The sequence below is a fragment of the Puma concolor genome, chromosome E1, assembly GCF_028749965.1.
Source record: "Puma concolor isolate L17-30 chromosome E1, mPumCon1.1.hap2, whole genome shotgun sequence".
Classification (NCBI taxonomy): Eukaryota; Metazoa; Chordata; class Mammalia; order Carnivora; family Felidae; genus Puma; species Puma concolor.
In genome coordinates this window covers 16,414,426-16,440,701 of record NC_141680.1, presented here as the reverse complement: position 1 = coordinate 16,440,701, position 26,276 = coordinate 16,414,426, and the positions used below count along the sequence as shown (strand labels likewise).

General features: G+C 44.0%; 1 protein-coding gene across 1 annotated transcript in view; it reads left to right on the top strand.

Moving 5' to 3' along the window:
* VPS53 (VPS53 subunit of GARP complex) overlaps window positions 1-26,276 on the top strand; it is a 137,763-nt gene that overhangs the window by 26,069 nt on the left and 85,418 nt on the right. The window contains exons 5-7 of the mRNA XM_025916500.2: window positions 10,404-10,490; window positions 14,239-14,354; window positions 16,542-16,661. Coding sequence (XP_025772285.1) covers window positions 10,404-10,490; window positions 14,239-14,354; window positions 16,542-16,661 — 323 coding nt within the window. The remainder of the gene's footprint in view (window positions 1-10,403; window positions 10,491-14,238; window positions 14,355-16,541; window positions 16,662-26,276) is intronic.

Below are 26,276 nucleotides of genomic sequence, written 5' to 3'. Positions count from 1 at the left end.
GGACCGCGAGATCGTGACCTGGCTGAAGTCGGACGCTTAACCGACTGCGCCACCCAGGCGCCCCTAGATGGGACTTTCTAAGTGACTAACAAGTAATAGTAAAATATGGGGGATTAGAACTTAACATGGCAACTGGGAAGTCCCAGCCGTTTGTGGGAAACAGTCCTTTGTTAAGCTGGGACAAATTGTTCCTTTAAGTGTGCCCCATTTCCTAAAATATTGAATTTCTCTACCTTTTATTCAGCTGAGACGTTTGTTTAAACACTTCCTTGGCGTTGCCATTTGGAGTTTTTGCTTTCAATGTGCTTGTCCCCCAGGGTTACGTTTCCTCAAAGGGAGCTGAGCTCGAATGCATTCACCACTCCCAGCTATTTCGGGGCTAACATATTTTAAGTTATGGGTGATAACAGATACAAGCAGAACTTTCAAAAGTGAATGTTTAGTCTTGTTTGGGCACTGCTGGATTTGTGTCCTGGTCTTGCCTTGTGATTTTAACTTCTGGCTTGTCTCCTAAAAACAATAAAAAAGATCTCTTTGGTTCATGTTTTCAGTGGCTGTGGTTTGCAGAAATCATAAATAAAAGTGACTTAGGTGGAACGGAGCATTTTAACAAATAAGGTGCGAATTACTCCTTTTGCCCTTTACATTCTTTTGGTTCACAAACTTGGAAAGAAATCTGTGCTTTAAATAAAACCCCTTTATACTCAAGATTTCTGAATGAGCAGTGAAGGAATTGGTGTTAACGCCAGTGATTCTCATCTGATGGGTGCCCATCCAGCCTTTGACCATGACTGCCAGACCTAGAAGATACGTGGTGTGTTCCAGGGTACAGGGAAGTCGTACACGTGCGCCCATCCATAGCCATGAGATTCCCGTAGCCTCTGCTGCTGTTTGGCACCGTAATTGGGAATGGGCTGCATTGTTATTATTGCTGAGGCTTCTTAAAGCACCTCTCCTCCAGCTGAGGATGCCCTGTTTCCGTAGCAACAGCTCTTCATGATGCCAGAGTGGCCAGCAGTATCAAAACTAGGGACATGCCATAAATAAAGGCTACTTATCTACCTTCAGTAGATGCCCCTTGCTTTCCAAATGATTCTGGCATTCTTTCCTCATACCTCTTTGTATCATTCTCACCTTACAGTTATTTCTATTTCTTACATGTATTCCTTACAAGCTCTTTATTTTTATTTATTTATTTTTATTTTTAAAAATTTATATCCAAATTAGCATATAGTGCAACAATGATTTCAGGAGCAGATTCCTTAATGCCCCTTCCCCATTTAGCCCATCCCCCCTCCCACACTCCCTCCAGTAACCCTCTGTTCTCCATATTTATGAGTCTCTTATGCTTTGTCCCCCTCCCTGTTTTTATATTATTTTTGTTTCTCTTCCCTTATGTTCATCTGTTTTGTCTCTTAAAGTCCTCATATGAGTGAAGTCATATGATATTTGTCTTTCTCTGGCTGACTAATTTCACTTAGCATAATACTCTCCAGTTCCATCCACGTAGTTGGAAGTGGCAAGATTTCATTCTTTCTGATTGCCGAGCAATACTCCACTGTGTATATATACCACATCTCCTTTATCCATTTATCCATCGATGAACATTTGGGCTCTTTCCATACTTTGGCTATTGTTGATGGTGCTGCTATAAACATTGGCGTGCCTGTGTCCCTTCGAAACAGCACACCTATATCCCTTGGATAAATACCTTGTAGTACAATTGCTGGGTCATAGGGTAGTTCTATTTTTAGTTTTTTGAGGAACCTCCGTACTGTTTTCCAGAGTGGCTGCACCAGCTTGCATTCCCACCTTATAAGTTCTTTAAAGACATGTCCCCATTTAGTGATCTTTGATTCTCAGCATCTATCATAGTACATATAATCTTACTTTTTATTGAAGGAGTGAATAAAAGATTGAAACTTTTTTTTCTGGAGAATGTTTCATTTTCAACGTGGTTCAGAGGAACAGTTTCCCTGATTCTGCATATGCCTGCAGATGTTGAACTTAACCAGCTTACTTACAAACTCTAAAGGATGGGTTAACAACCTTTGGCTATTGAAGTGATAGTCATATTTGAAATATTGTACTCTTCATCTGGGGGATCTGGGAATGATATTAATAGTGGCCTTTTAATGAGCCCCTTTTATGAGCTGAGTCCCCCGTCAGGGTTCTCTCTGGTGCAGAAGACAAAATCCCAGTTCAAGCTGGCATAGGCCAACAGGAGGATTATTAGAAAGGCGCTTGTGTCTTGTTTTGAAGAAGTTGAAGTCAGACCATGGAATAGCAGTGTCGCAGCTCACCTTGTCAGACCAAACAGTTGAAGCCCGGATCAGAATAATGCACCCAATTTTTCTGTATCTGTCTCTCTGCCTGTGTTTACTTTATCATCACTACCTGGAGACCAGCCTCTTCCCCTTTCTGGGGAACCTCGCTGCTCTCTAACTCAGCTTCTCATTTGGGGCTCCCGCCAGGCAGAGATGAACTCTCTTTGCCAATTTGTTCTGGAAAGTCACAAGAAAACTATCTGGCTCAGCTTGGACCAGGCCTGCTTCTGAGACAGCCGACTCTAAAAGAACACAATGAGAGGAAGATTCCCAGGAGGAAGGAACTGGGTAAACAGTTTCAAAGGTGTTCATAATAAGCCCTGCATTCCTTCCTAGCAGAACGGCTTTGAGGTAGGAGCTCCTGTTCTAGAAATGATGAGCCTGTGCCTCCTGGAGGTAAAGTGGCTTGTTAGAGATCACACGGTAAGCTGCAAGGGCAACACTCAAGTCCCAGTTTGCTTGTTCGAAAACCCTTGCCTTTTACTAATACAGTGTGTTGCTTTTCCGAACAGTAGGAAAGGAAACGGCAGACAAGTGTGGAATTGGACAACAGAAATGATAGCAGAGTGGTGGGAAAATACAATCTTCTTCCCAGGAACCTTGAATATTAGCACCTTACTTTTTCAAGGAACATAAAGCCCTACTAGTTCTTCTGAAAACGAGCAACGTTTTCTTCCTTCTGGCAGTGGTGACAAATGGGATCTTCGTTCCAAATCTCTTAAAGGCTGCCTGTGAACCCACAGGATAAAGGCAATATAATTCTCTTATAACAGAGCAAACTGCAAAATTACATGCATCCACGCGCCAAATGGGATATTAATTTCTCAAGGCATTTCCATTGGATCAAATCTCCTCTGTCTATACAGGTAGCGCGTGACGGTTCTGGACAAAAAATTAAAAAGATGAAAGAAAAAAGCAGTGGAGTCTGTGGTGCCAGGTCCCATGCTGCTTATCTTCTGTGCACGTGACCCAGCATGGGTTTGGTAGCCTGTTCAGAGTCTACTTTAGGAGGCAAGGAAAATTAAGAATAATGGGTACAGGGAATGGTGCACAGAGATAGCCTGATTGGTTCTGCTTAGTCTTCAGAGCTAGCCCGATGGGTTGCTTTGCATCTCCTAGCTGTAGAATTAGGGTTTCCAAAGAGGACCGCTGTAATAACTGCTGCTTAGTAATACCCTCGAATGCAGGCTGTAGCCACGCTTTCGATCTCAGTTTAGAAATCCAGTAAGGGTAGGGGCGCCTGGGTGGCTCAGTCAATTAAGCGTCTGACTTCATCTCAGGTCATGATCTCGTGGTTTGTGGGTTCGAGTCCCGCATCAGGCTCTGTGCTGACAGCTCAGAGTCTGGAGTCTTTCAGTTTCTGTGTCTCCCTCTCTCTGCCCCTCCCTTGCTCGTGCTCTGTGTTTCTGTGTCTCTCAACAATAAATAAATGTAAAAAGAAAGAGAGAAAGAGAGGAAGGAAGGAAGGAAGGAAAGAAGGAAAGAAAGAAAGAAAGAAAGAAAGAAAGAAAGAAAGAAAGAAAGAAAGAAAGAAAGAAAGAAAGAAAAGAGAGAGAGAGAAAGAAAAGAAAGAAAGGAAGGAAGGAAAGAAAGAAAGAAAGAAAGAAAGAAAGAAAGAAAGAAAGAAAGAAAGAAAGAAAGAAAGAAAGAAAGAAAGAAATTCCGGTAAGGGTAGATTGAAAGCAGACATGTTTGGGTGATTAGTTCTGTTTTTAATCTACATACAGCTTGGAATGGGAAAGTAGCCACATTTTATTTTAAAGAGAGTCTAGGGACAGTGCCAGAATCTATCTCTCTGCACATTTTCTGATCAGCCAGGTAGTAAAAATATTTTAGTGTTACTTAAAAATAAAATCCTGATGATTCTTCCAAATTACAAAATTCTCTTCCTGTGTAATTGATTACTAGAGATTAGATATCAAACAGTAGGGTGTGTGTTGAGAGTGGACTTGCTTAATGGAAGAGGCTTCAGAAGAACCCTTTTCACTCTGGAAAATGAATTGTATTAAATTTCCTCGACTTCAGTACATTGTTACAACAAGCAGAAGTATTCCAGCCTGGGAAAAAAAAAAAATCTGGCAAACAGTTTATCTTTCTTTCAGACTCTGAAATATAAGATTGTGTGAGTCTTACTTGTTTGCTAGAAGAAAAACGTGGTACCTTCAGCAGAGACCGTTCTGGTAGGATGCCAGATTAAGAATAAAAGAGAACTATGGATAGAGACTCTTTCTCTGAGAAGGGATCGTGCATGCTTCTTCAGACCCTACTTTAAGTATAGAACCTGGTCCATTTTGCCTTTTTACCTGAAAGTCTCTGTCTTAGCATATTTGGCTGGAAGATGGTGCTTCTAATCCCGTTAGAGCATCACTAGGTATGGCATGACCAACAATATCACAGAATTCTGTGCGGGCTGTGCCCTCAACTGTCAGTCCTTTCTGGTGGGCAGTTGCCTTTCAGGCAGTGCTTTTTTACACCATGAGCTGACATTTTTTAGAAGGCTGTAAAGGGTTTAGAATTTACTGACCCCTTGCAGTATCCTGGGCATGAGACTCCTTATTAGCCAAATAGATAACATTTACAGAAAGTGTGATGGTGTGTTCTTGAACCACTGCCGGTAGATGTGCCCGAGGTTGGGGAAAGGCGAGGGTGTCGGTCAGCACACCCCACTCAGAGTGGTGGTCTCGGCACTGCTACCCTTCCGACGAGTGCCCCACAACAGTTTGAATCGGTTGGCAAGTATCTGTCAAGTTCCACCTGTGCTCTAGCTCTGGTTGGATGCTGCAGGTGATGTGACCATATGATCAGTCACCAGAGTCACTTTGCAGCGTGAGCTCCTAATAATTATACTGAGACAGTCGCCATAAACTGGGCCTGCCCCTCTGGCAACCAGAATGGGTGATTGCGTGAACTATAGGGGATATAAGAATGCCATGCATGTCATCGGTCTGTACTCTGGAGGACGCTTCTAGTCTTGTTTAGAACTCGTACACGAAACAATCCAAGAACATTATAAAAAGGTCCTTCTCTTCTGTAATTGTCCCATTACTGCCCCCCAGCCTCCCAAATCAGTTTCTCCTTTTCTGTTGAGTCGTTCCCACACTAGACCTGTGCAAGCACCTCTCATCTTCAGATCTTCCTCCCTTCACTCCATCGGTTGACCCATTTTTCTTGTCTTCTCATAGCAAACACTTTTTGAAAAAAACACTCTACACCAGGGGTCAACAGACTTGTTTCCTGCTAAGGACCAGATAGTAAATACTTTAGACTTTACCAGCCATGTGGTCTCTTACAACTTCTCGTCTCCGCTGTTGTGTGGTGAGGGTAGCCATACATGATACCTAAACGAATGGGATTGGTGTGTTCCAAACATTATTTATAAAAACAGGTGTTACCCTTCCTCACGTCGTCACTGTCCACTTCCATCCCCGCGACTCCACTGAAATTGTTCTGGGCAAGGTCATCAGCGACTTCCTTATTGTCAAATTCAGTGGCAATTCTCCATCCTAATTTACATAAGATTTCAACAAAATAAGAAAAATCTCTCATTTCCTCCTCCTTCCAACACTCGTTTGGCTTCTGTGACACCACCGTCCCTCATTTTCTCTCATGTCACTGGTAAAACAGAGAATCCGCATCTTTTTCTCGCTTTTTCTTTCCTTCTAGACTGCTGACCATTGGAGTGCCCAAGGACTCAGCCTGGGCCATTTTCTCTTCTCTTTGCTGTCTTTTCTCTCTTCCTGGGTGAGTTCTATTTCTATAGACTTAACCATCGCCTATAAACCGATAACGTCTAAATTTGAATCTCCAGTCTGCTCCTGTCTTTCAAGCTCCAGACACAGATGTCCAGCTTGAGATGTCTTGGTGTCCCCACTGGACATCCAGTGGGCTGTGCACCCCTAGCATATTGAAATGGAACTCTTGATTTCTGATCCCACCACCACCATACACACCTGCCTGTCAAACCTGTTCCTTCTCCTGTCTTCCCTCCTTAGTTAAGGGACACATTCACTGGCTTTTTGAACCAAGACCAAAGAGTAATCCTTGATTCTTTCCTTTCTCTCATTATCCACATCCAGTCCATCAGTGAGTCCCGTGGGTCATATCTTCCTACAAATCCCAGTCACTCGCACCTCTTCCCCTCACCGTCGGCCACCTGCTCTAGACCGGCACCGTTTTTCGCCTAGAGCACGGCAGCCCTTCCCAGCGGTCTTTTCTTTCATTCCTGCCTCTGGATGGCCCCTGCCACCCCTGCCGTGTAGCAGCCAGGGCCGTGTTTTACATATGTAAGGCATTTGCCAGTCCCTTGTTTAAAGCCTTTCAGTGGCTTCTCATTGCACTTTGAACAAAATCCCGTGGTTTTACCAGGCCTTTGGGGCCCTCCAGGCTCTGGTGCCTACCTGCTTCTCCAAATTATCAGCACTTCCCACTCCGATTCTACCGTGCCATCCACTGCCTTCCTTTGTGGTCCTTCAAAACGCCAAGGTCTTTTTCTGCATCAGGATCTTTTATTTGCTGTTCTCTCTACTTGGAATTCTCTTACTCCAGATCTAAAAATGTTGACTCTACCTCATCCTGCAGGTCCCAGTTCATATGCTATTTCTCAGGAAACCTTCTGTGACCACCCTGCTGATCAATTCCTTCATCACACCTGTCCCTCTCTGAAATTTTCTTCTTTGTTTCTTTATTCAGTTGTTTTGCCAGTATCTCCTCCAACCTGTCACTTCTTGAAGTAAGTTCCTTGAGGACAGGGAAAGGGACCATGTGTGTCTCATCTCCCAGTGGTTCCTGGTGCTTAGAGGAGTACCTGGTACATGGAAGCTATTCCACAAATATCTGTTGAATGGTAGAAGAAGTGAATTAATGAAATGCTGACAGATGTAGTTGGGACCATAATTTCTGCAGGAATTCAGTGTCACGGTTCAGATACAGCTAGTCTTCAGTTACAAGACCGTGAAGGTCTGCATTGCTGGAAAATGAGAATTTATTTATGATAGAGTACGGATTTGACCCAGTATTTTTTTTTCAGTATGTGAGGATTGTAAACCTAATTTATTGTTGCTTAAAAGAAGGTCTGCAGTTGAAATGTTGGCACAGCCATAAACTACATAAATGTGTTGCCTGACTACCCTGAGAGCAAAGGTGGAGCGTGTGTGTGTGTATATGTGCGCACGTGTGTGTGTATATATGTGTGCGTGCATATACCATAATTGATTTTAAAATTCAAGTTAATAAACATGTATTGAGTACCTACTGTATCATTCTGGGCACTGCCCTGGGTGTCCATAAGTCACAACGGATGAGATATGGTCCATGCCTTCTAGGATGTCATGGTCCAACCAAAAGACACACTCACAAAAAACTTGTTATGAATGTTAAGTTTACATGAAGGATCACAGGCACCCAGCTGATGAATGAATTGATTGTACCCTCTGCTGCATATGTGTTTGTTTACATATAGAGAGGGTGTTGGAAGGGAAGGGGAAGTTGGGGAAAGGATGGGGAAAAAGTGGCATTTGAACTAAGTCATGGGAGATGACAAAGATTTGCATGCTCTCAGTAGCTGTATTGAACATTTTATTTTGAAACTTTACTCCTTTGGTTGTGAATGGGCATTTGATATTTTACTCCTTTTTATCATTTTAATTTTGTTAGAACTTGATTTTGGTTTCTCACAATCTTATGAAATCTGAAGTTGGGCAGTATGGTAGTAGGCAGTGCTCCAAAGAATCTGGTTCATATCCTGGTTTTGAGGAGGTGAATATTTGAAGTGAGGAAGAAAATTCTTGGGGGCTGGAGGGGTGGAATGAGTGGATGTGGATTCACTCAGGGAACGGCTTAGGCTAGGAAGCATCAGATAGTGGGCAGGCCTGGTGGTTGTGCTGAGAGGGAAAGGCGTGGCCAGAAGGGAACGTATGCGCGTATGTCCCTGTATATCTGTACATATATGCGTGCATGCATTTGCTTAGGTGGTCCTGAGCCCCGGAAATAAACCTAATATTTGTGCAGTTTTTACATCTGTTATGTCATTGAATCTTCCCAACGACTGTCGAGGTAGGTATCGTCATCACTACTCTGCAGACAAGGAAACAGATGCCCAGAGAGGTTGCGCACACAGCGTGACAGCACAGGCGGGCTGCCGGTCGGAAAATACAGGGTTAGGGTTTTCTCACACCGCCACAGCTGTCTCAGGGGTGCTGGATCCTAGGATGGCAGGAAACTGAGTGGAAACACTGCTGAGTGAGAGGGGGCATCCTTTTGGGGCAGAATGGGATTGAGAGGAGCTGCTCAGCATGACCCACTTGCATTCCATCCCCTCTTTTGATTGTTTCCTGCATTTTAGGTAACGTTTCCCAAGTTATGAATTTTGGGCCCTGATAGCAATGCCGACTGTTGTCTTAAGCCCACACTTTCTGATGATTCAAATCCTGTGTCCAGGTGGCAGAAGCTACAAGTACAAAAGCTTCTTTGCCCACAAACCCCTGTAGATACAAGTGAAGTGATCCCACAGAGCAAACACACACTGACCCGGCACGCCCCAGGAGGTGCGAGCGGCTGCCTGAATGGTGTCCCCTCAGACTTGCAATAGGGCTAAAGACACAGCTTCTCAGAGTACCCTCTGGACATGCATTTTAGGAGCTGTAATACAGTCACATGTGAGGGCTCCGCATACTTGTCCCCACATGTGAAACTCCTGTTTGGAACTATGCCACACACAAGGGCAAGGAGCTCCAGAAGAAGAAAGGATTCCCAATATCAGAAGAAGGGGACAGCCTGGGAAGCCTACAGAGGAAAGAAAGATACGATCCCTGCCTCCACCAAGGAAGGAATTTCCAGCAGAGGAAGCCAGCTCAAGTTTCTTTTGGGGGATGTTTTCTAAGTACAAAAGAAAACGTATTCATTCATGGTCTCGAGGTGGCTTTCTCATTGGGTACAGCTGAATACAGAAGTCCAGTTAATTCTGTCAGGGTTTTTGTCATTCTCCCTTTCTCTCGGCTCTGCTTTCTTCCTGCCTCTGGAAGGCCCTCTCAGGAAGGCTCCTCTTTCCCTATGCAGACTAAGAGGAAACACAGCTCTAGGGTGACATTGGTCTTATCATTACATTCATAAAGGGCTTGTGAGGCCTGGTTAGGACAGACCACTCTTAAATCCAAAATAAATAAAGTGTGTTTGATGTAATGAAGTATGAGTCCTTCTGCTGGCTGCTACATCTTTTCTAAGTACATATGTTCTCCACATGTGTGCTTTTAGTGCCCTGACAACTCCTGAATGTTGCTTCCCCCTCCTCGCGGGAGCAACTCTGGTTTATCATACTTTAAATGTGTGGCATCCATCTTATAGGTTTTTCAGTAGAAACATTTGGCTCACGGGGCGCCTGGGTGGCTCAGTCGGTTAAGCGTCCAGCTCTTGATTTCGGCTCAGGTCATGATATCATGGTTTGTGGGTTCGAGCCCTGCGTCAGGCTCTGCGCTGTGTCAAGTTGCAGAACTTGCTTGGAATTCTCTCTCCCTCTCTCTGCCCCTACCCCACTTATGCTCACGTGCACGCGTGCGCGCTCTCTCTCTCTCTCTCTCTCTCTCTCTCTCTCTCTCAGAATAAATAAATAACTTAAAGGTTTACCGCAGTTCTGGAGTCCCCATGCACAGTTGATTTTGTTGAAGGCACAGTCTCCTGGAACTTTCAAAGTTCAGAGTTTCTCCCAAATTAGAACCACCTCTGTCTCTCTACAAGCTTTAAGGTTATTATGCACACATGTATGCACACACATGTGCCAACATGTACAGATGTGCATGTTTTATTCCTGTGTTGTCATCAGTAACATGGAGTCATCACTAAGATGGAGGGAGATAGTTTTTAAATTAAAACTTTATGATTCAGGTTGGCAAGAACCTTGTGTATTTGCCTGTATCCAAATGCTAGAGTCCGTCTACTATTTGGGTCCAGTAAAACTGCATAAGAACAATGAGTCAAGAGCGCGCGTTCTGGTAGGTTTCTTCTGAAGCTAGACTCGATTATAGTGCAGTGACTGGGGGCCGTCTTTTGTTGCTTCTTGTTTATCATTTATTTCTTTTATTCTAGGCACTTGAAGAGGCCCAGAAAGCTATCCAGCAGCTCTTTGGCAAAATCAAAGATATCAAAGACAAAGCAGAAAAATCAGAGCAAATGGTGAGTTTAGGTTTCTTCCTGACTTTCTTGCAGTAGAAGAGGAAGTTCGGTTCTTGTCCAGTCACACTCATGAATGGGCTTTTTCTCCCACTTGCTGGCAGCCACAGCACCCACGTCTCGAAAGCAAGCCCTGTGCGTACATTCCAGTTCAGTTCAAGAGGAGCAGCTAGACGTGCAGTGACTCACCATCCCTGCTGCCCTGCATTCACAGCCCTTTTTTAAATAGGAAAAGTTTTCTTCTTCTTCCCCAAAATAGTGTTCTAGTCATTTTGGATTCTTTTCTCGAGCATTTGTTTATATCACGTATTTCTGTTAAGATCCACGATATGTCATGAAAACTGGTACTGGAATTGGGAGGTGGGACGGATCCTGCCACAGTGCATGCTTACGGTTTTGGTGAAGTTGTCCTTTGACAAATCTGTGTCCTCCGGTGATGTGCTCAGGAGGCCTGCCCACTGACGGAGAACCCAGCCTCACCCACTCCTCCTCCACGGCAGGCACTGTAACATGTCAGCTCCCGCGCACACATTCTGGCCACATAATGTAATGTCTCTCAGTTGTCTCTGATCTCCAGTTTCCTCAGCCTGTAAGGTAAGAACAGTAACACCTGCCTCAAAGGCTTGTTGTGGAATTAAACATATGAAGAGCGCTGGGCATAGTACGAGGCTTGTGATAGAAGCCGTTACTGATGTCATTGCCCCCCTACTTCTTTTGGTTATAAAAACTCCCAAATCCATACAGTCTTTCCTCCCCACATCCTGTTACAATTTACTCCAGGAACAGACCTCATGTGTATCCTTCAGCTCTCTTCGGTGGCCGTGTGGCAAGATAGGGAAGGACATGGAGTGGGAGGGGGGAGGGCAGTTTGATAGAGCAGTGAAGAGAAGTGAAGTCTGAAGTCAGACTGCCTGGGTGGGGTCCAACCCCTCTACTTACTAACCGTGTTATTCAGCCCCTCTGTGCCTCAGTTTCCTCACTGTAAAATGGAGATGACCGTCCTGAGTACATCATAGAATTGTGGGGACTAATTGAGATGACGTGTCACACATAGGCCCAGAGTGAGCATCAGTTGTTGCCGTCCCTCACTGTCAGCTCTTCCTGTTCATTCTCCCAGGCAGGTAGTGTTACAGACTTTAACTACCAAACCAAGAGTTGAAGGAGGGGAAAATAAATAATGATAATATTTGTACTTTGTCAGAGAATTAAATAGTCTTTGATAGAGGCTGTATGTCATCAAGGAGGGATTCAGATTGGTGGTTCTTTCCCCCAGGATGCACTACCCCCAGCACCATCCGCGGGCTGTTGAAGCATGGAAGTTAGTAGATGTTTTATTTTAAAGCAGTTTGCTTTCCTGGATGGCGCTTTGCTAAAGGGAAGAAGAGGTAGGACCGAAGAGGGAACGGATATTTGTTGCCCTCCACCAGTGTGCCAAATACCGTGCCATGGATGTCCCTTTATAGTGGGACAAGTGATCTCATTTAGCCCTCACAGCAAATTTATGAACTAGGTTTTATTATTATTTGTATGATTACCCATCTTATCAATGAAACTGAGACTCAGTGAGGCCAGGCAGCTTCTGTAGGACACTGGACGTGCTGAGATTCAACCCTGGAGCTGCCTGACTCCAAAACCTGTCACGTCATGTTCTGTCCTTTTTTGGCTGCCCCTGGGTAACAGTTAAGGTACATTAACTAAGGGTGTTCTGTTTGTGTCGCGATCTCTGTGACTTTGTCCTGAGCATCCCTTGCTTGAGCTGCCTTTAAGGGTGATGTCTAGAGAAGCACAGGATATGTGATGGGGAAAGACGGGAGGTACTGGGAACAGAGAGACTAGTCACCTCTGATGCAGAGCAAGGGGTGTCTGAAGAAGTAGAAAGGGTCAGATTTTGTGATGAGGCACTGGACGAGTACTCAGGATTTAGTGACTGACTAATGATGCAGGAATGAAAAGAGTCATAGATGACTGTGACTTCTAATACAGTAGTTAAAGACCCCTGAGCTAACAGACCCAACAGAGCTAAGGAACCTCAAAAGGGGTGCCGGGATTTTTCTGTAGGAAAGAGGGTAATGATTTCAGTGTTGGAAGTGGGTTGTCAGATTCTGGGGCCAAACTCCCGTATCTAGTTCACTATACCACTCCTGATCTTCTTTTTCCCCAAACTCAGTTATTCTGTGAAGAATAACAGGTTCTTAATCTGTTTCCCACCCTGGGCAATAGAAGTAGAGATACTGATAGCCTGAGAGTGACAAGAGAGAGCAGGCATGATGAGGAAGTCCCTGTGAAAGGACTTTTACTGCTAAGATCCAGGTCAGCTCAACAGGTTTGTGGGTGTTGAACTAAGCTGGGAGGGTTATGATCTTCACTCTGCGTTCACCCCGGATGATCGAACTCTGAAAAATCAGATCACATGAGCATAACTCACTACCAAGTTTTTAACTTTTTTTTTAAGCTTATTTATTTATTTTGAGAGTCAGCACGCACATGCACGTGAGCTGCGGAGGGGCAGAGAGAGGGAGAGAGAGAATCCCAAGCAGGCTCCAAGCAGAGCCTGACTCAGGGCTCGACTTCCGGAATCACGAGATCATGACCTGAGCCGAGATCAAGTTGGACGCTTAACCAACTGAGCCACCCAGGCCCCCCTCATCCTAATCGTTTTTAACTGTATACAGTTGAGTAGTACTATATACCTTCCTTTGTGAAAGATATACTTTTTTTTTTAAGATTTTTTTTTTTTTAAGTAATCTCTACACCCAACATGGGGGGCTTGAACTCACAACCCCAAGATCAAGACTCGCATACTCTACTGACTGAGCCAGCCAGGCCCCCCGGAGTTTGTCACTTTTCATGGAAGATATCTCTTTCCAGTGACTGGAAGGCTTGTGCTTGGTGTCCAAGGCACTCCCTTCCTTCCAGGTATCAAAGAAATTGGGAAATCAAATTGCTCTTCAGAAAGCTTCTTGGTCAATATCAACTCAGGCAGCTTAGTGGAACATTCTGCCTCGTTATTAGCAAAGCTGGAGAATTGTTCCCACCTCACTGCTGAATGTGCTTTTCTGGTGACTAAAATACACTAGTATTCCCAGGTACAGAGTTTCTTTCTCTTGGATCTTCTGGGTCAACACTGTCCAAATTCTACCCGCCCCCCCCCACCCCCAATTACCTTCTCGGTTCCTGAAGACCTTACATCTCATCTAGAATAGTACATGTTAAGTGTATTACATTTTAGTCTTCTTGAGATTTGAGAGCAAGTCTTTCCTTGCTGGGGATCAGACAGTAAAGTCTATTTCCATGAATAAAGACCATCTCAGTAGAAGAGCCGACTAATACTGTTCATTGTATTGAACCTGATAGCCCTGTCAGAAGACATACTTTTCTAAAAAAAAAAAAAAAAAACCTTGTTCAAGAGGAGATGCGCTGAACTTGGCTCCTGGACCACATGCTCCATACTAAATTGCTATTTGGATCACTCCACTTGAGGTGAAAAAGAAAGTTCATGTCGTTCTTGCAATTGAGGATTTTGTACCCCTGGGTAAAGTCTTCTGAAGAAATGCCAGATGAAATTCAAATGGGCTGATTGGAGGTTATTTTGATTATACGTTATGAGAATGTCTGTGTTTTCCCCAAGGGCTAACCGGAGGTTTTTTTCCCTTGCTTCATTTGCCTTATTTTCTTACAGGGCTTCTTGCAAATGAATTTAACATCTTTCTTAACCTTCTTCCTTTTTCTCCTGCGGTTTTTCGATATTTAGGTTAAAGAAATCACCCGCGATATTAAGCAGCTAGATCATGCCAAACGCCACCTGACCACCTCCATCACAACGCTGAACCACCTGCACATGTTAGCAGGTGGCGTGGATTCCCTTGAGTAAGCAGCGTCAACTTTCTCTTTGGGGTCCACCGCGAGTGAATGTGCCATGTAAAGAAAATGGCAGCATAGGGTTTGTTTGTTTTTTCCTTTTACTTCTCAGCCAAGTACTTCTGCCCCACTTTCTGCAGATTGGTCTCAAATGTTAATCACCATTTTGGCTTTGTTTGTTTTTGTTTTTGTTTTTTTTTTTAATTTTTTTTTTTTAACGTCTATTTATTTTTGAGACAGAGAGAGACAGAGCATGAATGGGGGAGGGTCAGAGAGAGGGAGACACAGAATCTGAAACAGGCTCCAGGCTCTGAGCTGTCAGCACAGAGCCCGACGCGGGGCTCGAGCTCACGGACCGCGAAATCATGACCTGAGCTGAAGTCGGCTGCTTAACTGACTGAGCCACCCAGGCGCCCCAACCATTTTAGCTTTGTGCCCTTTGGTGTTCAAAATGTAACAAACACCTGACGCTTTGAAGTGAGGTGCAAAGGAGTATGAAAGGGACCCAGACAGCACGTGGAGCATGACTCTAAGAATACAAGTCATTTAAACGTGGCAAATCTCTACCATTAAGGCCAGCAAGGTCATTCAGGACTGTAACGGCTCCCTGCAGCCTCTGCTTGGCAAGTTTTCCGACTTGTGTTGGGCTGAGTCTCACTGCCGTTGGATGTTCAGTAGAGAAACAGAGCTTTGATTTATCATTCATCCCACCTTTTTTCTCCAACCCACTTTTTCTTTTTTTTAAGGTTTATTTATTTTTGAGAGGGAGAGAGCACATGCACAAGTTGGGGAGGGGCAGAAAGAGGGAGAGAGAAAGAATCCCAAGCAGGCTCCGCACTGTCAGCCCAGAGCCTGATGCCGGGCTTGAACTCATGAACCATGAGATAATGACGCGTGCTGAAATCAAGACTCAGACGCCCAACTGAGCCACCCAGTTGTCCCCCAATCCACTTTTTCAAGGTCTTTTTCAAAGACTGTAGCACCCTGCGTGGTTTTTAGAGGAGCTATAGGGAATGATGCGTGAGGACATTAGAAACACCATTAAAACAAAGAGCTGGCTATTTACCGCAAGAAGCAATCCAAAGGCCTGTTTTACTAGCACAATTCTGACATGCCAGTTCACTTCTGTGGTCTGTCTCAGGCTGAGAATTTCCCCCTGCCCCAGTGTCAGTGTAGTCTCACGTATAGACAGAGAAAGAGCATCTGCACAGAAATTTAGATGCAGCATCCAAAGCTGGAGGGAGGAAGGGGTCAGACTCCTTCGTGGTCTCTCTAGGCATTGTGTGAGCTCCAGCGAACCCTGGCCCATCCTCCCGCAAGCAGTGATCAGAGAGGTGAGCCGGCCAGTGGGAAACTAGAGGAGCTGTTTCCTTGTCTGTTGCCCCAGATGCTGTGGTTCCAACCAGACTATCAGACCAGGCAGTGGTAGCAACATACCATATGTTTGCTTGAGCTTGGTCCTGTCTTTTTAAAAGCCTCTTTTTTTTTTTTTTTTTTTAATGCCTAAGGGAAGTCATAAATTATACATTATTTTAAAAGCTCCACCCTAATGAAAAATTTAGAACTAACAGTTTGTCCTTCCTTGTGTAACTGTTGATTTTATTAGCCTTCTTTTAATTAAGCTTCATTAACATTGGTAGTAGTGAAAGTAGACCTATCTGAGACGAGTTGCTTAACATTGGCTTAAAACCTACAGATTTGAGTTAAATACATATAAACACCCTTTGTTGTAGGCTGGGATGATGTGTTCTGTTTGCCCCTAAGCTGTAATCCTCAGATAGTAACATTCTTATCCCTCATCTCTGTTAAAGCCTGCTAATCCCATAACATCCAACCCAAATCCATAGTGTTCCTAGATTTCCCCTCCCCGACCCCTCCATCGTTCCCACGTTCTTTTGTACCTCCTGTATTGCATAACTTGTACTTCTGTGTAGACTCAGTTTGTCCTACTTGGTTTTAGTTAGATGTGTACTTGGCTCTCTCTCTGTCTTACTAAACAATGTCACCTTGAGGATTTTGACTAGGTCTTATTTTTTTCACCAGCAAGGCACAGGACCTTACGTATTCAGTGCTCAGTAGTACATGGTCACCAGATGGAGTTGATCTCTATTTTGTAGTTCAGAGTAGATTGTCCTGCATCTGTATCTTGTGTCCTCAGTGTTTTTCTAGCGTTCTCAACTTCTTATTTCCTTGCAGAGCCATGACCAGGCGAAGACAGTATGGAGAAGTTGCTAATCTTCTTCAGGGTGTGATGAATGTTCTGGAGCACTTCCACAAGTACATGGGAGTTCCACAGATCCGGCAGCTTTCTGAGAGGTAAAGTGTCATTGGAGAAAACAATCATCTGCTTTAAGAAAAGACCGTGCTAGGATGCGCTTCAGCACTTAGCTCAGTATGTTTACTGCAGAATCTTGTAAGAAAGAACCTCAGATGTCATCTGATCTGTCTCTGTGTGACACGGATGTCCTGTCTACCATAGCCCTTACCGACTCCTTACCATATCTTCTAAAGCAATCTATATTAGGTGGTTGTGGGCCCGGCATCCCAGGACGGGCAGCTGGAATGTTGTATGTGTAGACAACTCTTGGCTGTCCACATTTATGAGAAAAACTCTTCCAGTTGTCTATTTCCTTGTAACGAATCACCACAATCCTTAGTGGCTGACGAACAACAGTTATTTTACTCCTGTAATTTGGCCTCCCTCAGCGGAACAGCTCGCCTCTACTTCACGCAGCATCAGCTGGGGTGGCTCAGGAGGGGTCTGAAGGATCCGTGACTCACTCTCATGGCTGGCAAGTGGGTGCTCATTGTGCACTGGGAGTTCAGCTGAGTTGTCCTCCATGGGCTGTTTGGTCTTCCTCATGGCCAGGTCCCAAGAGAACCAGACCTTGGAAGTCCCATAGCATCATTCCTAGTCACAAGGCTGCCAGGATGAGGGAGGAAGGAACATAGTCTCTTCTAAGCCACCTCTCCCAGTGGGGGGAATGTCAGAGTCCCACTGACAGAAAGGGCACGTGGAATGGGCAATATTGCCGTGGGAGTCTTTGGAAAATCTTGTTTGCCACTAGAACTTCAGAGGTGACAAAATGATGACTTAACCTCTTCTTTCTTCTTACCTCTGTTGAGTTCCAATCCCAGATTCAGAACCAGTAGAAAGAAAGGCTGATGCTTAGAAGGAAGATGAAGATTCTAAAGGACAGTGGGAGGGGGGTGAGTTCAGTGTCTTTTCTATTAGAAAGAGGGCAAGGAGAATACCGAGAAGGCAGAGATGATCATGATTGACGAATCCTAACCTTTCTTGCCACAAAGAAGAGACAAGGGAGCTGGAACTTAGCAGCAGCCATCATCTTCACTTCGGCCTTCTTAATGAGGCCTGATTGCTACAGGCCTCTTTTTCCTCACGTTTCTGTATTTGTAATCCTATAGGTAATTGTATAAGTGATCCAGGGATATGTTTTCTTTATTTTAACAAAAGTCAGGCGTGCCTGGGTGACTCAGTTGGTTAAGCATCTGACTTCAGTTCAGGTCATGGTCTCACAGTTTGTGAGCTTGAGCCCTGCGTCGGGCTCTGTGCTGACAACTCAGAGCCTGGAGCCTGCTTTGAATTCTGTCTGTGTGTCTCTCTTTCTGCCCTCCCCCGCCATCCTCAAAAATATACAGATGAAACCAAAGTGCCATTTAGCTGTACCTCTACCTACACAGGGAGTGACTCTTATCAATTTAATGTGTATCCTTCTAGATCTTTATCTGTGCACTTACATAAATCTATAGTTTCAGTTTGTGGTTTTCTTTTCTTTTATTATTTATTTATTTTTTTTTAAGTTTATATATTTGAGAGAGAGAGAGAGAGAGAGAGCGTGGGTGGGGAAGGGGCAGAGAGAGAGAGAGAGAATCCCAAGCATGTTCTGTGTTGTCTGCACAGAACCCAACACAGGATTCAGTTCCACAACCGCGATACCATGACCTGAGCTGAAATCAAGAGCCAGATGCTTAACTGACTGAGCCACCCAGGCACCCCAGTTTTCTTTTCTTTACTTATTTTTTAAATTAATTTATTTGTCTTGAGAGACAGAGAGAGAGAGAGAGAGAATCCCAAGCAGGCTCCGCACTGTCAGTGCAGAGCCCGATGTGAGGCTGGAACCCACGAACCGTGAGCTCATGACTTGAGCCAAAGTCGGATGCTTAACTGACTGAGCCGCCCAGGCACCCCTTGTTTCATTTTAAATAAATGGTTTCACACCATACGCTTCATTCTGAAACTTACCTTTTGGTTTTAACCTCTCATTGTATTTTAGAGATTTTTCCGCATCAATATGTACACACCTGCCTCGTGCTTTTTAATTGATACCTGGAATTCCAAAGTACAATACACTGCAGATGATTTAACCATTCTTACATCACTAGATTGTTTGCTTCTGATTTTTAAAATCTACCCCTTTTTACACATCTGTAAATATTTCCCTAGGAGAGATTTTGGGTCATGGGTAGCGTGCATTTAAAATTTTAATAATGACTTCCCATTTGCCCTCCCAAGAGACTTTTTTTTATTTATAGCACTGTCTGGACAGTATCAGTACCCATTTCCCCATACCTTCAACGATGCTAAATGGTCAGTTTTCCGATTTATTTAACTGATGGATGAAAAATAACATCCACTTCCTTTCATTCTCATTTCTCTGCTAACTACTGAGAGTAGTTTTCATTTAATTATTGACTATCTGCATTTCCTTTGAAATACCTGTTTGCCCATTGCTTCTTTGAATATTGAGTTCTTTCTTTCTTTCTTATTGTTTTGTAAAAGTCTCTATATATTCTGGACATTAATGCTTTGTCAGTGGTAGATCTTGCCTGTAAAACCATCTGGATGTGTTACCTGTGTTCAAGGCAGATCTTTGACTCTCACTGTGATTTCTTCCGTGGTAATTGGTCTATTCGGGATTCCTACTTTTTAAAAAATTGTGTTAATATACCCATGACATAAAATTTTAATCACTTTTAAGTATACACTTCAGTGGCATTAAGTATATTCACAATATTATATAACCATCACCACTTCTATTTCTAAAACTTTTTCATTACCCCAAACAGAAACTCTTACCCATTAAATAGTAACTCCCATCACCTCCTCTCCCCCACCTCTGGTAACTTCTGTTCTACTTTCTGTTTCTGTGATTTGCCTCGTCTAGGTACCTCATATAAATGGAATCATATAATATTTGTTCTTTTGTGCCTGGCTTATTTTACTGAGTACAGTGTTTCATGGTTCATCCATGTTGTAGAATGTGTCAGAATTTCATTTCTTTTTAAGGCTGAAGATTTCATTGTAAATACATATTATACATTTTGTTTATCCATTCATCTGTTGATGGACACACAGGTTGCTTCTACCCATTGGCTGTTGCATGATAGACTAGGCAAATCTACTCTCTGGCGTTTCTTACTGCCTATCAAAAATCTGGTCAATCTGATTCTTACTCCTTTATAAGATCATCTGTTTTTGTTTGATTTTTATTTTGCTCTGGAAGCATTTGAGATTGGGGGTGTGTGTGTCAGGAATTTTACTAGGATATAGGTCTCTTGTCCTTCATGTTACTCTGTACTTACTGTATCTTCAATATAAAGACTCGAGTTTCAAAAATAGAACTGCCCTACGACCCAGTAATTGCACTACTAGATATTTATCCAAAGGATACAAAAATGCTGATTCGAAAGGGGCACATGCACCCCAGTGTTTATAGCAGCGCTATCGATAACAGCCAAATTATGGGAAGAAGTCCAAATGTCCATCAGCTGACAAATGGATAAAGAAGATGTGATATATATATACAATGGAGTATTACTCAGTGATCAAAAAGAACGAAATCTTGCCATTTGCAATAACGTGGATGGAACTAGAGTGTATTATGTTAAGTGAAATTAGTCAGAGAAAGACATACATGATTGCATTCATATGTGGAATTTAAGAAACAAATCAGATGAACATGGGGAAGGGAAGGAAAAATAAGATAAAAACAGAGGGAGGCAAACCATAAGAGACTTAAATACAGAGAACAAATAGGGTTGCTGGAGGAGTGTTGTGTAGGGGGATGGGCTAAATGGGGGATGGGCATTAAGGAGGACACTTATTGGGATGAGCACTGGGTGTTATACGTAAGTGATGAGTCACTAAATTCTACTCCTGAAATCGTTATTACACTATGTGTTAACTAACTTGGATTTAAATAAAATTTAAAAATTTTTTAAATAAATAAAGACTCATAAGTTCCTTAAGTTGGGAGAAATCATTTTCTTCTATTTCTTTGAGTAGTTTCTATGCATTGTTCCCTATTCTCTCTCTTAGTGGAAAGAATTCCTATTGCACGAATATTGGAACTTCTAGATCTGCTGCCATATTTCTTAATTTTTCTTTCCTACTTTGCATCTCTTTTTCCCCCCTTTTAAAAAGGCTGAATTCCTCAACTGAGCCTTACTGTTTTAATGTATTCCTCAGTCATGCCCATTCTGCTGTCTGGCCCAGCTGTTGAGTTTCTATTTCAGCAGTCCCACTTTAATCTTTAGGATCTCTACTTGATTCTTTTTTCATGGGCACAATATCCTCTTAAATCTCTCAGGGTGTATAGAGTCTGTGTATTTTGAAGCTCTGAGTTGCCTATTCTGTTTCTTTGTCCTCTGATAGAAGGTCTTCGGTTTGCTGATCATGGGACTCTCTTTCTTGGTATTAGCGTTCCTCTGGTGTTGGGTGATTTCTAGCCGAAAGCTCACTTTTGGCTTTCAGATTCCGTCGTTCTGATCAGGGATGCTCTTTTCCTGCCACCCACCGGTGACGGAGAGGGGGCCGTGCTGCTCAGCTAAGTGCCGCAGGTAGCTCTTCTGAGGTGAGGTGGGGCTGGAACTGCCAGGTGGAGAGGCCAGCGGCTGATCTTCTGGGCTTGGGGCTTCCTGCCCTGCCTGGGTGTTGTCAGCCCTCTGGCCACTGCTGGGGTTCTCAGACGCATACCCACTCCCGACCTGGCCGCACAAGGCGGGGACGCAGACCCGGACACTGGCTTGGTGACTCCTCCTGCAGGAGCCCGACATACCCCGCTGGCATTCACTTCCTGCTCTTGGTCTCCACTACCCTCATGTCTTTCATGTTTGAAAAGCAGTTTTCAGCAGTGATTTCCTTCTTCAGTCCTGTGCTCCCAGGCAGTCCAAAGAGTTTCTAGTGTGCCACTCCTTTTCTTGCCTGGTTCTGGACTTTTATTAAAATCTTGTCATTATGTCTAAGGATTTGGGGCAGAAGGGGAGATCGCAGCAGGTACTCAGTGTGCCGTCTTCTAGTGGCAATGCCACAGAACCGTTAGGGAATGGAAGAACCAAACTTGGCAGAATACTAGGGAAATCGCCACCCTTTCCCCCATCCTTCCTAACTCCTTCACACTTAGAACTGGCCGGTCGCCATATCACCCTGGGGTCACAAAGTAGCCAAGGGAGCAGACAAACCGGTCCTTAGGAGCTGCCAGAAAGAAGGAAGCTTGGATGGAGAAGGCAGACTTGTGCTCAGGGGATGGAAAAGGAGAAGGGAAGGCACTATCCCCTCCCTTTACCCTCGTGACAATCCAGAGTTGATCTTTTTCCCAATTCACTTTATTCTGTCCTTCATTTACCTAAAGGATATATACTATGGACTTTCTATATCCTAGGCCCCATGCTGGGGTACTGAAGGCACAAAGTAAGAAATACATATGCTCTGCCCTCAACGAGTTCACCATTGTTGTGAGGAAAAGAGAGACATTAGTAGAAAATTTTAGTGTAGCGTGCATATAACAAAACTGGTAGATACTGTACAAGGAATAGCAGGACCTCAGAAGAGGAATTGAAAGATTCCGCCTTTGGGGGCTGAGGGCAGTAGTGACAGAAGAGTTCAGTTTGCATCTGGTCTTGAGGAATAGGTAGGATCTTACCACCAAGACAAGAAGAGAGGAGGAACAATAGGAGAGAGAGAGAGAGAGAGAGAACATCATGATGCTTTGGGAGACAATGGAGTGTGAAAGGCTACGTAGGTAGGTAGGGTCAGATTTTATATGCCATGCTAAAGAGCCCTTTATTTTGTGGACAGTGAAAAATCTTAAGCGGGGAGAGGCATGATCTCATTTGTGTTTTGTAAAAGTCTGATGGATTATAGGCACAAAGGACTGGAGATTGAGACTATGTTCTAGCCTAGAAAAGATAAGAACCTTACCAAGACAGTGGCCATGAGGTCAAGGAGATGTGTGGAGGGATTGGTTACCAGTTGGTTGTGTTGGATAAGCATTGTTTGTTCTTGTTGCTTTAATTCTTTTAGGGAGAGCTAGAGTGAGTACAGGCAGGGGAGAGAGAGAGAGAGAGAGAGTGAGAGAGAGTGAGAGAGTGAGTCCTAAGCAGGCTCCACACTCAGCATAGAGCCCGACACAGGGCTTGATCCCAAACCGTGGAATCACGACCTGAGCCAAAATCAAGAGTCAGATGCCCACCCAAGGTGCCCCTTGGGTGGGCATTGTCGATGGCAGAAATACGGCAGAACTGAATTCTATTCCTAATTGTCTGTAGGGACAAACAAGACCTACAAGAGGATGCACTCTTTTAGGACTCTTCTTTTTAACGTTTTTCACAGAGGTGGTTTTATACATTTGAAGGAACTTTGTGATCACTGTTGTAAGACATTCTCTTCAAAAAGAGAAAATCTAACATTCTAGTAGTATATTTCAGGGCTTCTGCCATTCATTATCACGTAGGATTGCTGCAAACACAGGAGGATTTATTTTTCTTTTAGTTCATTTTGCAGCTTCCGTTTGCAAAACTTTTGTGTTGGTGATACAGAATATGTGCTATTAAGTAACACCAAAAACAACACAGGAGGAGAAATCTCTTGTTTTCAGTGCTTGACTACAATTGTTTTTCAAGAGGTACTAAAAGTTTGAGGAAAGTCCAGATTTCTTATTTTTAGCATCATTTCTGGTGAATTCTCCTCCCTTATGTTTACATAAGTGATGGTGGAACCATCTGGAAATGATAGAAGTAGCTGTTTGTGGGGAAGGGGGAAAGCAGCAGAGTTACACCCTATGTGTTGCTTTAGTTTCTCCAGTTTAATAGCTTGCTGTCTGTAAATCGCAGAAGTCGCATGAAAGGTTGTGACCTTTGCCTGTATGTTTGAAATATGAAGTTCATGGACCTTGATTTGAATATACCTGTTTCTTCCAGCCACCCTTCTAGAAAATGCTTAAATATTAATGTAGCATTGAAGGAAAGATTTTTTTTAATATCATCTTTATATTTCAAGCTTCCTGGTTCAAGAATATCCACGAAAGCAACTGTTTCTAGTAATCAGTCGATACTTCCTGAGAAAGAGTAGAAGATTCTTGCATTCTCCTGAAACCTGTAAAACCCTTGAGCTAAAAAAAATATCGTAGAGGACTATAACTTACTTTTTATATGAGAGAGATACTTGGCAGGTTGGGGAGAGGGGGTGTCGCATGGTGTAGCAATGAGAGAAATTGGAAAATGAAAAGGTCTGACTGTGTGACTTTGACAAGTTCTTTCTGAAAGAACTTCAGTTTCAAAAGTACAAGGGCTGTGCTTGACGATCTCAAATTGTCCCACTGAATCACTCTGATTCTGGGGTGGGATTCTTTACAGAGCCTGTCTGTTTGGAAATAGAGCATCTGACTAACTTAATTAACCGTTCTGTCCAGTGCAGACTTTGGGAGGTCAGCTTATTGTGAAGTGCCCAGGGTGTTTTCTTTGGGACAGCCGTTGACAAGGTAATGGAAGCGTCAGGGTTACTTTATCCACAGATGTCTAAATAATTTTTATAATTTACTGTATCCTTCTGCTACCACCCAGTGTGCAAAGGTCACCTTTGAGCAACCCTTCATCAGATGGTGTGGAGGGTACTAGAAGTCATTTGGTTGACCTTCCTTTCTGATCAGCACGGTGACTCCTTTGTTGCCTAAGTGATCAACACCGAGTTGTCACCACCGTAGCAGACTGAGCTTACTTGGATACCAGGAGGAATTTTTATTTACCCTATTCTCTGTTAGTTGTAGGTAAATTTCTGTCCTCTGTTAGTTGTAGGTAAATTTCCTAGCCGTTTTTATGAAAATCATGGTAGTTCAACTCTTTTCTGCCAACAGAGTCTCAGCCAGTCTCTCTTTTTACGGAACTTACTTTCATCATTAGAAGAGGAACGAGTTAGGCCCAGGATATGTTCTCTTAGGGTTGACTGCTTTCTAGGATCCTGTTTAGACAACTGAGCATAAAGACTATATTACATCTCACCCTGAAAATGCATGGAATCGTGGTTTGGGATTATAGATACCATCATTAGTATCAGTAAGGGAGATGGTTGCTCTTTCATCTGAGTCACTGCTGGACGCTTCAGAAACTGTGCTTGGAAACATTTATGCTCCGAAGCCTATTCTTGTGCTCCAGCATTAATTCCACATCCAACTTGCAGCCCCCTGTGAAGGTGCCTGCCGAGCCCACTGGCGCTGGAAAGGTGGGCGCTGGGCAGCAGTCAGTCCTGGAGAGGACAGCAGAAGGCATCCGGTACAGGCCTGCATCCCACCCTCTTACTTCACAACTCCCTAGTTGTGGCCCGTGCTGGGGACATGACGTATTTACATGTGGCTCACTGGTGGCACAGCTAGGTCTGCGCTCCTAAGACGTGACTTTGAAACTGGATTGGAGAAAATGGCTAGGGGGTCTACAAATCACACCGTGGTTCTTCCCCTCTCTTCTGCGCTCTGGGAGCACCAGGCCTTATCATAGGCTCCGTTGGTCTTTTCAGGCACCCCGGCAAGAATGTGGAGTTTGGGGATGATGGGGTGGGAGGGGTGAAAGAGGCAGAGCTGGGACCTTTGTGTCACTGAGATGCTCAGGAGCCCTGAGAATATGACATGAGTGTCCCTGACTTGGGGTGGAGCTTCGCCTCCAGGGATTGTCCCTGTGGCTCAGGAGGGAACCGGGGCTGTCTGTGTGCTGCCAAAAGGCAAACAGGAACAGCGGGGCCTGAGGCTCTGGAAGCTGCCTCTGTCTTGTGACCTGGCGCCAGGGGAGGCTGTCTGCCTGGCCCGTTATGTGGAGTCACAAGACTTTGAGGTACAGTTTTACAAAAGCAGGTTCTCTTCTCTCCTGTCAGACCTCATACTCAAGGCATGTTTCCCATTGTCTGTTGGGCAACTCTGGACGGCGGGCCCTGATTGTGATTTGGGGGCCGTCCCAGTAATAATAGCCTTATCTCTGTCACTGAGCAACTAAAGAGGCTGCAAACCCACTTACAGGAATGGTTTTAAAAATCTTGAAGATAGTGGAAAAGCCCTGGAAAGAATGTGGAATAAAGCATACTTACTCTGCCACAGAAAAAAAACAGATTGTTTGGGGTCCTGCCTGTCCTCTCATTTAAAAAAAAAAAAAATTCTCAGTAGGTTGCCAGGCACAGCTGAATAGCCAAAGAAATTGTGGTTTTGAGCTGTTCACTATTTCTAGAAACTTTACAAAGTTAATTCCAAAGCAACAGGGTGGAGACCAAAAAAGGAAGAACACTATTTTATGGTGCTTTTAGCAAAGGTGAAATATTTGCCTCGGGCTCAGGGCAGTCCAGCTCTGGGGGAATGGCTGGTGCGAGGCATCCAACTCCTGGCGGCTGGGACAGGATGTGATCGTTGCAGGAGGTGCTGACACGCCATTCCTTTCTCCTCCTGGCCGCTTCTCCATCCTCCTCTCATTGAAGCCGACAAGTATTTCTTGAGCTCCCGGTATACGTGCAGACCACCAGGTTAAGTCCTGACCGCATCCCTCTTTCGAACTCGTTTTTGTTGTCCATCAGTCTTCTGAGTGAACTTCCTCTTCCTTCAGTTGGCCTTCACTCCCAAGTGGTAGCTCATTTTATCTTTCGGATCTTTTTCCTTTTTC